The following is a 16348-nucleotide window of genomic DNA, read 5'->3' on the forward strand; positions in this document are numbered from 1 at the left end:
CTGCCCACACCTTTCCCCTGTTCCTACACGCCTCTTCCCCCTATGGGATGCTCCAGGAGCTGGGCAGGCACTGAGATGCTTGCATTTGCAAACAGGCTGTGCGCTGAGCAGTGATTTGCTCAACAGGTTTGGATTTAGAGCGCCATCATCTGCAAACCTGTTACTATTTCTGAGCCCACAGCAAGCAAACTTGTTCCGCAGCACTGCTTGGAGGAAGGGACCAGGGGGGGCAGCTCAGAGACACCTGTCCCAGCTGTGTCCCTGCTGGTGCCATCCAAGGGGATGCTCACCAGGGCAAGCTGTCACTTGTGTACCCACGCGGAGCGGAGAAGTCTTTGCATCCAGCTCTAATTACAGGCACGTCCTTGCGATGAGGAGACAGACCTTTAATTAAGGGAAGCTGGGCTTCAGCCTGCCCAGCGCTGCCTGGGCAGAGACAGCAGCAGAGTGGGGAGGAGGAGAAGCAGCAGCGTGGCTCGGGGACACAGTGACAGCTCTGTCCCTGCCTGCCTTGTGCTGTCAGCACAGTACCATGCTGCTGCAGCTTTGTCCCCACTGTGCCCCGAATTTGGGGACAGCACAGCAAAACCACCTCATATCCATCCCTCACCTCTCCTGGAGCAGCGGGCACACGCTGAGCTCCATGCCCAACTCCATGGCGCACACTGCCCTGCACTCCTGGGGAGAAGGAGACAATGTGGGGGCTGCGTTGCCCAGTCCTGATGCAAGCAGGCAGCCAGGCAGAGCTCCACAAATGCGACCTCTGAGGAAGTGGCCATTTGAAAACAGGAAAGGATTCATTTCAATTAAACCTGCCTGGCGCTCTGAATGAAAGCAATTAATTCTCCCCATCTGAAAGCTGATTAGCTGGGATATCTGGGTAAATGGATAATAACAGGCTCATACCCCCTCCCAGCCCCGTGTGCATATTGCTGCTGCTGGCCAGTTTTGACGTGATGTCACCGGTGTAATTGCAGCACCTGTGAATGAGGGCAGTGCCCATTCGGCCATCGGTGGCACGTGGCAGTGGGTGAAGCAGGATGGGATGCTATGGTGCCAACCCAGGGCACGCTGAAGCGTCTCTTTTTCTATCTGCTCTAAATATTTCGAGGTCTTCCATACTGCTGGGGGAGTTAACCCCTATTTTGTCACATCTGGCTGCACCTCGAGTGCTGTGTTTGGTGCTGGGTCCCTCATCACAAGGAAGGCAGTGAGGCCCTGCAGTGTGTCCAGGGACGGGCAGCAGAGCTGTGAGGGGTCTGAGCACAGTGCTATGGGGTGCAGCTGAGGGAGCAGACAAGAACAAGGCCCAGCTGCTCTCTGCTCCTGCCCTGCAGAAGGCACAGAGCTGCCCACACACCGGTACAATAGCTAACACTGTTCTGCAGAAGGGCAATGGGAACAAGTGGATTTATCGTTTTAACATTCCCAGCATCACCTGAGGGCTCCCTTTCCAAAGGACACTTGAGATACAAATCTATGAGATGGCCAAGCAATTGCATCTGGCAATTTACTGTAATAGCCCCGGCGGCACAAGGAGAGGAAAGCCTGTCCCAGGAGCAGCAGCAGGTGAAGCTACACCCTGATAGTGGCCACACAGAGCAGGGCTGGGCTGCACAGGGGCTTTCACACTCAAGCAAAGGAGGAGCACATCCTGCAGCAGCCAGCTGCGCCCAGCCCATTCCATGGGACAAGGACAAGCACATGGCACTGCAGGGAGCACCGGGGCTGCTAAACCCCCGGAGCAAAGCATTTTATAGGGAAAGGATCTCAATCAATCACTTCCAGCCACCTGCTTATTTAAATCTGTCCAAACAGTGTAAAATTCCCCTAAAATAGGAATGAGCTCGAGCTGCAGTCAGCATGCTGGGAGGCGGTGCTGTTTGTCACCATCCATGCGGTCCTCCCAGGTCAGCTGCAGCCCAACCCCAAACCTCCATCCACCCGCAGGGCCCGGGCAGCAGTGCAGAACAGGATAGGGGAACATCCATCACTGGTGACAGGGGTTTATTAATCCCGCTCAGGGCAGAGGGATGGATATAATGATGTCTCCATATCCATTCCACTGCTGAGATGCTATGGGAAAGGAATCCTCATCCAGCAAAGCCCTACGGAGATCCATCGCTCACTGGAGCATTTCAATGGATATTGGTGCCATCGATGGGTTATGCATGGATGTGAGGTTGGAGCACTGAGAACACAATTTCCACTCTCCAAAACAACCCTTCAGTCCAAAACTAGCAAAACCACGTCAGCACCAACCTGATAAACTTGTTTACAGAAGTGACTTCAAGGTGTCACCTGTAAGCTGGCACTGAACCTTTTTGGGGGTGAAGCTCCATGTGCACCAGGTGCCAAAGTGAGGGGAGCAGAGACAGCTCTGCAGGATGGGTCAGTGCAGAGAGAGGCATTGATGAGCACAACCAGCCATGGGTTATCCACTGCCTGTCTGGAGGTTTTTGCACTGTCAGGATGTTCTCCAGCACAGATAATCATTTCAACCTGAAACTCCTCAGAACAAAACTATACAGTGAGCAATTCCCTTACCAGTTAGGAAAGGAAGAAAGAAGCCCAAGACACAATTTAAGCCTATGTACAACGGAAGGAGCCCACAGGACAAGCCGCAGTGCTGATGTCAGGGAGCATATGGTGGGCATGCTGGGTGCTGGACGGAGCAGGAAGACCTCAGCATCCTCAGCCAGGTCTCCTGCTTGGAGAGGGGACAAGGCAACAAGGACATTTGAGGCTGCAGGGCCAGTCCTGGGGCTGACTGGGTAATGCTTTCAGACCCAAGAGCCCTTCCCCATCACCATCATCAGGACATGATGTTGCAAAGCCTTTGTGCTCCCACACTCCCTATTTACAGCTGGCAGATGGTTGGTCATTTACAGCAGCTCCAGCCGGAGCCCCACATGATGCTGTAGGATGCATTTTGATTTCTGTGCTCAGACAAATGCCATCTCCCAGCCCATACCACTGCACAGGGTTAAGAAGCCACTAGTGCTTTCCCCAGCTGCACACGCCTCCTTGTGCACCACTGGGAATGGGCAGCAAGGGAAGGGATGGCCGCCAGCACCTCAGCCCGGGCATGGTAGCATGATGATCCATCCCATCCAGTCTGCCCTGTGCAGAGGTCTGCATGGCAGCCCAGAGTGCTGAAGGACATATAAAGTGCTCCTAAAGGTGACACGTTATTGGTTTTTGCATGAGCTGCAATCCTGACCCAGACCTGGAACTGCTGCCCGATACAAAGGACTGTGCCAAAGTGGAAGGGATGGGAAAGGATTTTCCCATGTTTCCAGATTCCCTCTCTCAGATCTCCTTAGCTGAAGAGCAGGTCAGGCCTTCAGCTTGCTGCAGCAAAACCATGCAAGTGGCTGCTCATGCCAGGAGGGGAAACCACAGCCCCAGAACTTTGCAAAGCAGAAGGGAACCCAAAAATACAGGAAAACACTGCTGCAGTCAGAAAAACATAACTGCAAAGCTTCTCAGCTTTGGGAATGAGCTGAACATGTAATAAGTTGCACCATGCTACAATCCCCCACCTGCAAAGCAAATAACATCTGGCTGAGGGGAACACCAGGCTGCATGCTTGCACCTCCCCGAGCTTCCATCCCAATAAGGGCTTATGTTACAGCTACAGGGAAGCAACACAGCTATAGGAAGGCTGAAGAAAACAGCCCCAGCCCTGAGACATCCACCTTACAAACCCAAAACGGTGAAGGTTGCACCAACCCAGCATGAGCTCAGCAGCACCAGGGCCCCAGGGGTCCAGTGAGGGAACAAGAACACCCCAAAAACACAGGGTTCACCCTCCAAGAGAGGAGCAGCTCTGGAGATGCACAACTCACCCACCCCTCTCCATGCTTCAAGCACTGACTCCATCACACTTCAAATTCCAGCTGCCTAAGCAATTTTTTGCAGATATTTCCTCCTTCTTCACAATCATTTGGCTAATAAGATGAGCAGGTTGGGCTCATTTATTTTGGACACTGTTCGTGGGTCATTAGCGGAAAGGCTAATCAGTAGGTTGGCAGAGAGCATTGCTTCTGCTTCAGAGCTGGCTGCAAGGCACAGAGAGGGGAGAGAGCAGGAGCCTGAGCCCTGAGAAAGATGACAGTAGGTGCCTCTAAGTGGAATTTTCCTTTGCTGTTTCCTAAGGTACAGAAAGTAGGTAGAATGCTGGTGCCCGAGGCTGCCATGCAGAGCTCCTGCTGCCTCCGTGTGCCCTGCTGGCGCTCAGGGCTGCAGGCTCTCCTCCCTCCCTACAGCAAAGCCATAGTCCCAAAGCATAGTGCCCTTTCAGGGATGGTTTGGGGCCCCAGGAAGCTGTGAGCACCCCACAGCCCTATGGAGGTTGAGGCACCCCATGGCTACAGGAAGTTCAGGGCATCCCACAACCCCAAGGAAGCTCTGGCCACCCCACAGCTCTCAACTGCCTCTGGGCAGCCACGCACTTCCCCTCCCACTCTCTCAGCATCGCAGCTGAGGACCTGAAGGCATTTGCCAAGGGAGTGTTGTAAAGCTGTGAAGGGGGGGGGGGGGGGGGGGCGCAGCCAGGGCAGATGCCCAACCTTTGCCCCCTCCTCACATGGAGTGATCCGAGGGTCCCCTTGGTGTCCCCATGTTCTCTGGGTAAAGCCCCTCATGCAGGGGGTGCTGGGGAGGCCCTATAGGGCTCTTTTAGCAGAGAAAAAGAGGAAAATTTGGGAACTAATTTAGAGCTCATATTTCCTAAGTCCTTTCAGACACTGAGGCTATTGGCAGGCAGCATCCCAGCCCCTGCCAGTCTCAGCAGCTCTACAATGTCCTTTCATTGGCAAGGGCAGCAGTGGGGAAAAAATAACACAGCAAAACAAGGGACATGTGATGGAGAGTTTGGCTGAGGGCTCCCTCCCCTTCAAGGCCCTGCATGCCAAGGAGGGAGAGCACAAAGGATTGAAAAGTGGCCTTTTAAAAAGGGAAAAAGCAAAGCAACAAAGCACACGGCTTGTTTTGCTGAGGGAAACGTGGCCAGCACGAGGCGATGGGGCGAGCATCTCTGAGGGTCTGCACTGCACCCAAACCCATTCCAGGTCCCTGGTGGAGCACCCCCAACCCAAGCACTTCCCTGTGGTAGGGGTAACCCCACACCTCCATAACCAGACCTCAGCCACGAAGCTGAGAGGCACCTTGCAGCTCGTTTACTTGATACTGTGAAGCCACATGAGCCTCTGGCACTAATTCGAGCTGTAGGTCGATGTATGTGCAGCTTTCACCTCATTTCTGTTTGTTTTTGTAAGCCTTGCAGCTACCGTGCCCTTTGTTTGCAATCTGTAAGCAAGTCTTGTCTTTCCCAACCCCACACCACAGGTGACTGACTGGCAGCACAGCCTCTCCATCAACTCAAGAGACCCCCCAAAACCACCATGCAGCACCCCAGGTCTCAACGAGCAGGGTTCTAAAATGGCACAGGAGACAGCATCCACACAACCACATGTCCCAAAGTACACCCAGCTCTGATACGCCTGTACCCCACCACAGTGCTCCCTGCTTTCTCTGGAGCTCAACCATTCTCCCAGAACTCCCCAGTGTTTGCAGAATGAGCAGCATTTCACCTCATCAGCTACTCCATGCTCCCCAGTAGCTCCCTCTGCAATTGCTGCCATCAGCATGATGGTTTCACCCCAAGTCCCCCAAGTCTGATGCAACAAGGAAAGCCGGGCTTGGGGTAGTCACAAAATCATTGAATGCTTTGAGTTGGAAGGGACCCTTAAAGGCCATCTGGTGCCACTGCCTGCACTGAAAAGGGACACCCACAGCTCCATGAGTGCTCAGAGCTCCAACAGCCTGAGCTTGGGTGTCTGCAGGGAAGGAGCAGCATCACCTCTCCGGGCAGCCTGTGCCAGTGCCTCACTGCCCTTACCATAAAAAGCTTTTTCCTTATATCCAACCTAAGTCTCTCCTCTTTTAGTCTGAAATCATGTCCCCTTGTCCTATCACAACAGCCCCTACTAAAGAGTGAGTCCTCTTCCCTCTTACAGCCCCTTTAGATACCGACAGACCACTCTCTCAGCTCTCCCCAGAGCTTTCTCTTCTGCAGCTGAACCAGCACCCGCACCCAGCCCATGCTGTTCCCTTAGAAATCATTATTTTCCTGCGGTTTTAGGTAATTGGATTTTTAGAATAAGCACCATTAGTTTATTTTCTTTGCTGCACACCACAGAGACCTTGTGAAGGCTAAAAAAGAGCCAGGTCCTGCGGTCTCGGGGAATGAGGGGGAGGCGGAGCGGGAGCAGGACAGGTAAAAATAACCACGCATGGCCCATGCTGCTCCCAATTACACCAGTGGGAATTGTGCCCAATTTCCTGCAGCAGATCCAGACATGCACGCACATATTTTTTCCCCTCAAAGAAGTTCTCAGCTATATTAGCAGCCCTGCAACAATCAGAAAAATCAGCCATGTATGAGCTTCTTCCTCTGCTTCACATCAGCACGTTTTGGAGCATCCCTTCCCAGTGGAACCCAGGCTCAGGTTTGGGTTTATTTCCAGCCAGTCCTGGCTTCCTGAGTACTGCAGGTGCTGACGGCCGTTCATCAAATATTTTTCACCCATGGTTTAGCTGCAGTTACTCAAAAAAAGAGCCTGGCAAGATGTTCTACAAATGGTTTATCTGCTCAGACAGTTTCACATCAGCTGAAACGAAAGTGTTGTGGGGAGGATATGGAAAGTGCTGAAGAGGAGAAACATTTCACTCTGACGCTTTCCTGAGCACAAAGCACTCTGCCTTTTCACTTTGCAATGCTGCCGTGTGAAACTAAGTCCAATTTATTTTTAAATGGGAAAAAAAAGAAGCTCCAAATGAAAGCAAACATCATATTTCTTGGGACAAATAAGATATTGCATTTCATCCTGTCATTAAGACTTATTCCAGGCCACGAGATTTGCCAACAGAACACTCCGTCTTTCGTACAAAAATCTCTCCCAAACATCTCAAAGCAGTCCTACATCAAGTTTGTCACAGCTCACCTCCACATGAGCTGGCTCCCGATGCTGATAGCATTTACCTGATAGAAGCATTTCTAAGCAGCACTGCACATATATTCAAACAAGGACAACTAGTGAGGGAAGGCAAAGCTGCAAATTACACCGAGTTTAAGGAAAAGGCAAGAGAAGGCATAGCAAGCCCATATGGGGGAGGGATGCACCTTCCTTTCCCATGCCTGGCTGCCCAGAGAGCTGTGGGTGTCCCATCCCTGCAGGTGTCCCAGGCCAAGGATGGGGTCAGGAGCAGCCTGAGCGGCTGGGGGGCAGTCAGTGCACAGTAGGGGGTAGGGTTCAATGGTCTTCAAGGTCCCTTCCAACCCAAAACACTCTGTGGTTCTACGATCTGCGAACTCCGAGCACAGCCCAGGACACCCCACTAAGAACACACACCTGATGTTTCAGCAGCATGGAGGTGCACACAGACAGGGTGAGGGTAGATGCACACAGTGCCTTCCCTTTTGCCCATGTTCTGAGCCATGCACTAACCCTACTCTCGCCACACTTCTCCCCAAATCCCTATGCTTTTCCTTCATTTCCTCACTTCAGCATCTCCCTCCAAGCTCAAGCACCCTCTGTCTATACCAACCACCTATCTAACACGAGCTCATGCTTTTCCCCAACTATTCTCCTTTTTCAGCACGCTGAAGATGGAAAATTTCTACGGCAGCAGATGCATCCCACGCATTCAATGCCATCTGCAAAGAGCAGCCTCTTCTATGGCTGCTTTTCCCCTAATATCGACTTGGATTGCCCTAGGGATGACATCAGAAAGTTGGTTCGCTGCTCAGCTTAGATGAACTAAGAGTGTTTATTCATCCTTACTTTATCAGTGATGCAAATCAAGCACTCCAGTTACATATTTTAACACAGGGGGATCTGCTAGACGGAGAGTTATAAAATAACGTATTCCCAGTATCTAAGGTAGAAAAGAGGAATGAGTGAAAAATTATTAACCTAACAGGTGCCTTTGTCACAAAAGCAACGCTTGAAAGACAAATCCCCCCAAAACGAATTCCCTAAATACAAAAGCACATCGTTAATTACACCTGATTCCCATCTTATCCCATCTTTGGTGGAGCAGAGGGGAAAAGACAAGGAAAGGCAGAGGCTGTCTCTCCCAGCCCAGAAAGAGTTGGTCCGTGGGCAGCAGACACAGCCATGGCCCCACCAGCGCCCTCAGACAGCTCAGGGCAGGGCTCAGGACCATGGACAGGGACCGCTGCCGTGGGGACACCGCGCTGGGCTCGGCCTGGGGCAGCTCCTACCGGGACCATCAGAGCTCAGCACACCATAGGGTTGGCTGTCCCGACCCGACAGGGCAGGAGGGTGGGGACACAATTCTCATACAGATATACATCCAATCCTGTTCCTCTTTTTATTAAAAATAAAAATAAAAAATAAAAAAAAAAAACCCAAACAGCTCATTGGAGATCAATTTAGCTGCTTAATAACTTTCAGATAAGGAAATCTGCTGCTGCAGCAATTTTTTTTTCCCCTACCCTAATTAATTCCTAAACATATCACAAGCTGGAAGTGCATGTTTTATGAATCTGGTTGACCTCCTGGCGCAGAAATGATGATACAGATGTTGTGCCTCCTTCACTACCTCATTACTCATGTTACACCATTCTTCTCCAAATGAGCTGGCTGTCATCAACAAGGCACACTGCAAAGAGTCAGAAAGGCTCCAGCAGCATCCTACTGCTGCACTCAGCTCCAACTCCCAATGCTTTGTGCAACCAACCCAAAGCTGGAAGCCCAATGGAAATGGGGCTCTTCAAGGAAACACAGGCAGGGCAGAGAGGCAGAGCCATGACATTATTGACAGGAAAAGGGGGAAAAAAGACTTTAAGGATGGATGGATGATGGCAGAGAAGCAGCTTCAGGAAGGAGGCAGCAGTTCCTAAAACCCCTCCAGCTGCAGTGTTTCTGAACCTGTAGTGCTGACCCTGGCGATGGGAGGAAGGCATCCACTCGGCTCCACTTCAGAGCAGGATGCTCAATCAGAGGGAAGCGTTTAAGAGCACACTTTATACCCATCTCAGAAGCTGACAGAGCACATCACAAGCAGCTGATCATTAGGGACACATCGGGATGTGTAAGATCAAGAAGAAAAAAGGAAACTTGTCTAAATAAGAGCTGAAAAATCTGCTGGGAGACCAAGAAACCAGCAGCTAACTGTCTGCTGCCAGCAGAAAATAGGAAGTTACAAAATAAAAATCAGTTTGATGATATCTAGTCACCTTTACTCCAGGCACTCCAACAGTCCCTTGCAGGGAGGTGGTACAAGATGAAATGAGGCTTTTGTGTGTTACCATCCAGAGAAGGTGAGATGTTGCCGTCCACACCTATCACATCCCACGGGCACCAGCCCTGCATCCCCATCTTAGGGGCACAGCACAGGGCAACACATAGCTGCCAAAGAGCTCAGCCATTCAGGTGGTTCAATGCAAGGTGAGATGTGCCCATCCTACCAATGCCCACAGCTCTGCATCCTGCAATTGCACACACAGCTGCAGCAAGTACTAGAAAATGTGGCTCTGGGCCTGAGCCCACAGTGATGCTCAACAATAACTGAACAGGCACAATATGGTGGAGAAAAATATATCTTATGTTCTGCTAAATTCAGCAATTTACAAGGCTGGAATAATTAGTGGTTTAAAATGTTTTGACACAAGCGGCCCCAATAATCATGATAAATCATATCAGGCATATGCCCAGATCCTCAAAGTGACAGACGACAAACAGAGCAGTGACAAGACGCTCTATCATGCAGGGAATCATTGAGTTAATGGAAGAATTATTGCTTCTGAAATCCACTCCAGTCCTATTGTGGGGAACATTCCAATTTATCAAAGCCAAATGAACATTAATTGCTGCAGCCTGGTAAGTTTTCGAGCTGCTGTGACCTTCATTGAATTTTAATCCAAAACAGATAAGATTTACTTCCACACAAGAGGAAACAACACAATTAAACCCAAATAACAGCTAAGATTATGGGAAAAAAACACAACAGACGTAATGACAAAAATATTGATTCCTTCCTACTTGGCGCTGCACAAAAAATAAAGAGTAAATAAAATCTAGTATTTACATAAATATATTTATATACATATTTCCTTTCCTCCCTTTTCATCTGGGAGACAAATCTTACTTGCTGAAGCCAAGAGGAAAGGGGTGGCAGACAGTAATGGTGACTGAATTCCCTGTAACTGCAGTAATTAATGTGTTATGTTTCATTGGGGAAAGATTAAGACAAAATGGTGAGAAAAAAAGAAGAAAAAAAAAGTATTATTGTGCTGTTACAGATGTCCTTGAGCTTGAGCAGAGGTGCAGGGAGGGTCACAACTGCCCCTGGGACATGAGGCAGGATGCAGAGGAATGATGACATGGCCATGTCAAGTGAAGGGACATGGGAGGGCAGGAGCTGGGCACTCCAATGGCACACAGCAGCATGAGCTCTGCAGGATGCAATGACTTGGGGTCGGGATGGAAGGTAATAGTATGGGAAAGCAGCCCAAAGCTCAGGGACATGGATGGCATTTAATCCAAGAAACAAAGACTTCCGAGCAGTTCTACTTTAGCTACACAAATCCATGTGGTTTTGAGAGAAACCCACAAAAGGCATTTGTCTTCTGCTAGAAACTCCAACCTTGGCTTGGGTTCACTCAAAGAAGTTAATGAATCTTCCAAGAGATGGAGAAAGCTTCCTGCTGGTGGGCAGTCCTGGCACAGGGAGCTCTGCAGGTCCCTGGCTCAGCTCACGCTGCTGGGAGCACCAGGACTTGGAAAGAAAGCAGAACTACAGCTGCTGTGCATGGGGAACGTTGGTTTCTCTCCTGTCCTCACCTTGCTCATCTAGAAGCTGTTTCCCCAAAGCCATGGATGTTCCCACGCCATTGGTTTCAGCGCTGCATGGCAAAGACTCCTCTAGCCAATCTCAGCACAGGGTGTCCCGAGGCATGCATGCCCACTGTAGCCAAGCAATCCCACGTGCCAACCAGGGCTCAAGCTTTTCACACCCCAATTTGTGGTTTGCTGTCTTTATTCTTTGCTCTCTCTCTGCCGGTTTTTTTCAGGCTTATTTTCTAAGTATCCCATCTCTACTGTTTCCCTCCCCAGTATTCCATCACACTGACACCCGTAGCAGGATGTAAGAAGCATTCCCTGCCGAACCCACTGAACAGCAATGCCCAGCTCCTGCCCTGTCTGCCATCCTGCTACCACACTGCGCCTTCCCTCGCCCAACAGCCTTAACGCAAAGCCTCTTTCTGCGTTCACTTGCACTCAGTGCCCAATCTAAAGCCTCGCTGACAAGGGTTGAGACACGCAGAAAAAAAAAGCACCAGATTTAGGTTGTAGAAGCCAAATAGCTGCTTGTTCAAGCAGAAAAAAAAAAAAAAAAAAAAAAGTCATCATGAAGCTACCTCTGCTCTGCCTTCCAAAATGAAAAAACAGACGGCATGGAAATGGCACACAGGCTGTAAAACACGAACAGATGCACCTCATGCAGAGGGGTGCTGCAGTAGGATTCCCAGTCCTATAAAATACTTCCTTTGTGCAAGCAACATGCAGGTACACAGTGCTCTGGGGATCTCGAAGCCTAACTTCTAGACCACCATCTCAAAAGTTACTGAATTAAGCACCTTAAAAGGCACAGAACACATACACAGTATGCTAGTGACAACCAGCATCTAAGATAAGAAATGTTCAAAGCACTGAAATTACATTTTCACTCATCAGACTGATCCTCTGAAACAGGAGGATCGTGCTGTAGACCACAGCTTCTCAAGACATGAAATTCAGCTTACCAAAGCTCCAAAAAAAGACAGAGATCAACCCACAGTATTGCCTTTGCATGTACCATTAAGGCCAAATAGATCTCCACCAACACCCCAACAGGTGCCAGCAGAGGCTCAAGGACTCCCACATTCCCACTGCCCCACTTTCATTCTCATACAAGACCAGCCCCACTTTGTCTCCTGGCCCTTTCATATACACCTCTCCCTCCCTGGAGGGACAAGAGGACACAGCCAAGGGACAAAGACATGCACGTCGGACTCTCCAGCCTGTCCTTTACCACCGCTGTCCCCATGCTCTCCCACTCACCATGACGGAGATATGAAGAATGTGCATCTGTTCCTCCACGATCTCAGAAGGCTCCTGGAGGCTGGGGGGGGTAGCCCGGGAGAGCTGCTCGGCGCTGCTCATGGAGACATGGAAGTACAGGGTGCCGTTTTCCAACCACTGCTGCTTCCAGTGCACCAACGAGATGTCCGCCACCGTCCCCGACATCTCTGCAGAGACAAAACACACAACCGAGTGTCAGTTTGCTCCACAACATCAGGGCTTCACCACCCTCTGCATAAAGAATTTCCTCCTAACATCCAACCCATCTCCCATCTCGGGACTGGGAGCCAGGATGACAGCATCCCAATACACCCCAGCACAGCAGCATCCTCACCCAACACCACCACGGCACCATACCTGACAAATGAGGGGCTGGGACAATTTGGGCACCATGCAACCGAAAGCAAGCGCAGTTCTGCACTCAGCACTCCCAGCAGCTCCAATCTGCAGCTGCAGCCCCTGGCTTGGCCAGGCAGCAGCAGAACAGGAGCTCTGACAGCTCCACAGCTGCCTATCAAGTTTTTAAGAGATCTCTGCAAAGAACCGATTTGTCAGTTTGGCAGCCAAACCAAAACTGAAAAAAAAAATACTACTGCTAAATAAGCCACAATATTTCTCTTTCCACCACCTCTCTTTTTGCGTTTGTTGTTCCATTTGCAATACAAGCAATTGGAAGGATGTCAGGTTCCCAGTGGCAGTCCTCTGAGTCACCAGACGTGGGGTATCAGCAAGCAGTCACATCACGGGGAACCCAAACCCAATTCCCTTCTGTTGGGGAGAGCCACCTCACAGCCGATTCAATGGGTCATGACATGCTTCAGAATGATGTTTTCAGGAAGAGTAGAGATGTGGCACCAAGGGACATGGTCAGTGGGCACGGTGGGGATGGGATGGGGTTGGAGTTGGTGATCTTAGAGGTATTTTCCAACCTTAATGATTCTGTGGTTCTAATGGAGGGAGCAGCCAAGACATTCTGCATTCTATATTCCTGAAAGCCACTGGGCAAAAGCACCGCCAGCTCCAGCTTGGAGTGGGAACAATGAAGTGAACCCAGCTGAGGGCATCCTGAGAGCTCCCAACACCCTTTGGTCAAGGTCCTTTAAGGTGCTGGATCACTGGTAGCCCCACAGGCCACAAGACCAGGCGCTTCCACTTCTCCAGACCCACGTGCCAACCCCTCCTGACCCAACAACAAAAGTCTATATTTCAGGAATGCTTCTTCCCAACCCTGAAACCAGCACATTGTTCAGCAGCAGACTCCAAGCTTTGAACCATAGATTAAAGCAGAGAAGTCCCCACTGTACCCCGAGATGGCTCCATGGGGCTGCTGTGGGATGGCAACACCCCACTGCTGCTGTGGGGCTTCAGTGGGGCTGGGGCAGGGACAAGGTTACCCTGCTGCTGCCAGCCCCTTATTCAGCACCTCGCTAATGACACTGCAGGCACAATGCTACCAGCTGAACCTCATCGAGGGCTGTGCTCATTAGCGCTGCCTCCCAAGCACAGCACTGGTCGTTATCCCCAATTTCTGCACACATCTGAGCACTCAAAGGAAAAAAACTAAACAGCTCCTGACCATGCATGGGATCCATAAAGAGCCCACGCTCACACTTTGGAGGGGATGCATGAACTCACTGTCATATCTCTGTCATTGCAATGAGATGTCTCCTAATAATCCCTTCTCTCCTTTAATATAAATAGATGTTTGCTGGAGCAAAGCAGAACCAAGAGGAGCTGCTCACAGCCTTTGCCCTGCGAATCAAGTCAGGTCTGCGGCTCACACTTCAGGACAGGAGCTGGTGTGAGACTGCACAGTAAGGAAAGGAACACGGCCATCTCACCTGCAAAGAGATGAGAGCAGAGAGCCTCTTATGGTGGTAAAAGTAAGAGCAAAATAAAGGCAATATCAGGGCTGTTTAACCACAGTTGTCTTCATACCAATACTTCAAAGTTCAGCACTGAAAAGCATCTACATGTCTAATTAAAACTGCAACGAAGGTCACATCGAGGAGCAGACGCACTGACTCAGCTTTGGGACAGATAGCACAGCCCCTCCTACAGAGACAAGCAGGGAACAGCATAGAAGCATCACAAGGGAGGACCCTGCTTATTTAAAGCCCTCCTAACTCTGCTCAGAGGTACAGCCACCCATGGGACGGGGCAATCTGCACTACTGCTCGCTGGGCATGCACACTTCCCACACATCTCTGCAGCTTCCCAAATGGGCTCAGAATCAGACATAGCATTGCTTGGATCACAGCAGGGACCTGATGTGGCGCGGCCAGGACCCAACCACCACCACTCCCAGTGGTGCACCACGCCAGGACAGCATGAAAAAAGCCCCAGGAGCAGCCAGAACCCTCCAAAATTCTTCCCTTTCCATACACGTTTTTTGCATGGGGTGTTTAAACGGATCACAGAGAACATTTCTGGGGAGTTCTGAGATCCAGGCAATTTTTTGGATTTTAGCCTAGACTGGAGATAAGCCTGTTTCATGTTCAAAAGGTCTCTTCCAAAAGTAGAAACTTCAATTTAACATTCATTTCGCAACGTTAAGCAAAACCCAGCAGCGAGGCAATTCCTGACGAACGCCGGGTGCCATTTACCATACATTTATATATATCTGAATGCTCCCCAGCCCTGAACCCCACGATGCACAAAGCCTGGCCATCACCACCCCCAGCACCACCAGGACACCAGGAGCCTTCCAGCAGATCTGCTGCTCGGGAAGAGAAAGAAAAAAAGCAAGAAAAATGTTCTCGAGCCCTTTTAGCTGCTGAACCCTTCAATATCCAAATGCAAGGAAGTTTCTTGGCCTCGAGCACTTGACACGAATATTATACTGCCTGTGTTTCGCCGGACACGCATTGTCACTCCGCTATCTACACGGTAGTTACAGCAGCGATATGCCGTCCATCAGCAGGAATGCAATAGTCTGCAGCAAGATTGCCTGTTATCAGAGCTTTAAAATACTTTTGGAACAAATTAAGGGCATTCCTGCACTAAAATAGAATGAGATATAGCGAGGGTTCGAAATGGGCAGCAATGGAAAAGCACTTGTAGTCTGTAGCTATTCAAGAACTCAAGCTATTCAGTGTTCAAGCCGCCCCCAAAGCAATGGCCACAGCTCTGTGGGTGAAACAAGGAGAAAATGGTCAGGCTGACCCACAGATTCAGCCATGCCCGTTCTGGCAATGATGCTGACTGCCCCCAGAGGATGGATGGCATCTGCTAACGATGCTCTGAATTTAAGAAAAAGCACACAGAGCACTTTCTCCTTCTCTGCCCTTCCTCTGGGTCCCATAAGGCTGCAGCTTCATGTTTTCCTTGGAAATCAAACCTTCCAAACAAAAACCTCCCGCTGCTCAGAACCCAAACTGCTCACGGCAATGGGACAGTGACCCATCCAGGACAGGTCACGGAGGGATGTGGGACCCCAGCAGGGCTCCTTCCGATCAATTTGGTAATGCCATTTTCCCTCCACCGTTTCTACAACCCTCACGCACAAACATTTTGAAGTCTTCAGCTCTTATTACAATCAAACCTAAAAGCAAGAAGGCCTAAACGCACTTGGTTGGGAACCAAGACGATTCCCATAAAAGCAGATTATGCTGACATGATGAATATAAAATGAAACAGCAGATATTAAAGTTGGAGAATTGTTACTTCGTGCCTCCCGGCTGCCGGGCGCTCTGCCTCTCCCTCCTCCTCCTCCTCCTCCTCCCGCGCTGTCTGGCTGATGGCACGAAGAGTGCTGATAGCCTTTTCACCCCTGCCTTCTCCAAGGCAGGCTGCCAGGCTTGAAATATTCAGCAGCTCCCCCCGCCAGCCCTTATGCAATGCTTCAGCGTTCATCGGTTATTCGGGAGGTTGCAGCCCTTCCTTATCTGCCACCAAGTTTCACAAAGCGTGTTCTGTATTTAATTGGCTTGTTCTCTGCTAATCCACCACGATTGCCGACGTTTTGGTTCATCCTTGAAGGTCGTCATTAAAATAACCCTCTTTGCTCAGAGCCCTTCACCCCTGCTCTGTGCCCCAGGCCCAGCCCACAGCCCTCCCCATCCCCAGACCTGTTGGGTGCACCCACAGAAGCAGAGGGTCCCCAGATCCCTCACCCTAATGCTCAGCACCACTCCTGCCTTCAGCCACGGGCTTTCCCCAGCTCATGCTCTTCAAAGCCACCAACCACT

General features: G+C 50.4%; 1 protein-coding gene across 1 annotated transcript in view; it reads right to left on the reverse strand.

Annotated features, from left to right (window-relative positions):
• ASTN2 (astrotactin 2) overlaps positions 1-16348 on the reverse strand; it is a 261684-nt gene that overhangs the window by 211269 nt on the left and 34067 nt on the right. The window contains exon 2 of the mRNA XM_003642274.6: positions 12138-12325. Coding sequence (XP_003642322.5) covers positions 12138-12325 — 188 coding nt within the window. The remainder of the gene's footprint in view (positions 1-12137; positions 12326-16348) is intronic.

This window comes from Gallus gallus, chromosome 17 (genome assembly GCF_016699485.2).
Source record: "Gallus gallus isolate bGalGal1 chromosome 17, bGalGal1.mat.broiler.GRCg7b, whole genome shotgun sequence".
NCBI lineage: Eukaryota > Metazoa > Chordata > Aves > Galliformes > Phasianidae > Gallus > Gallus gallus.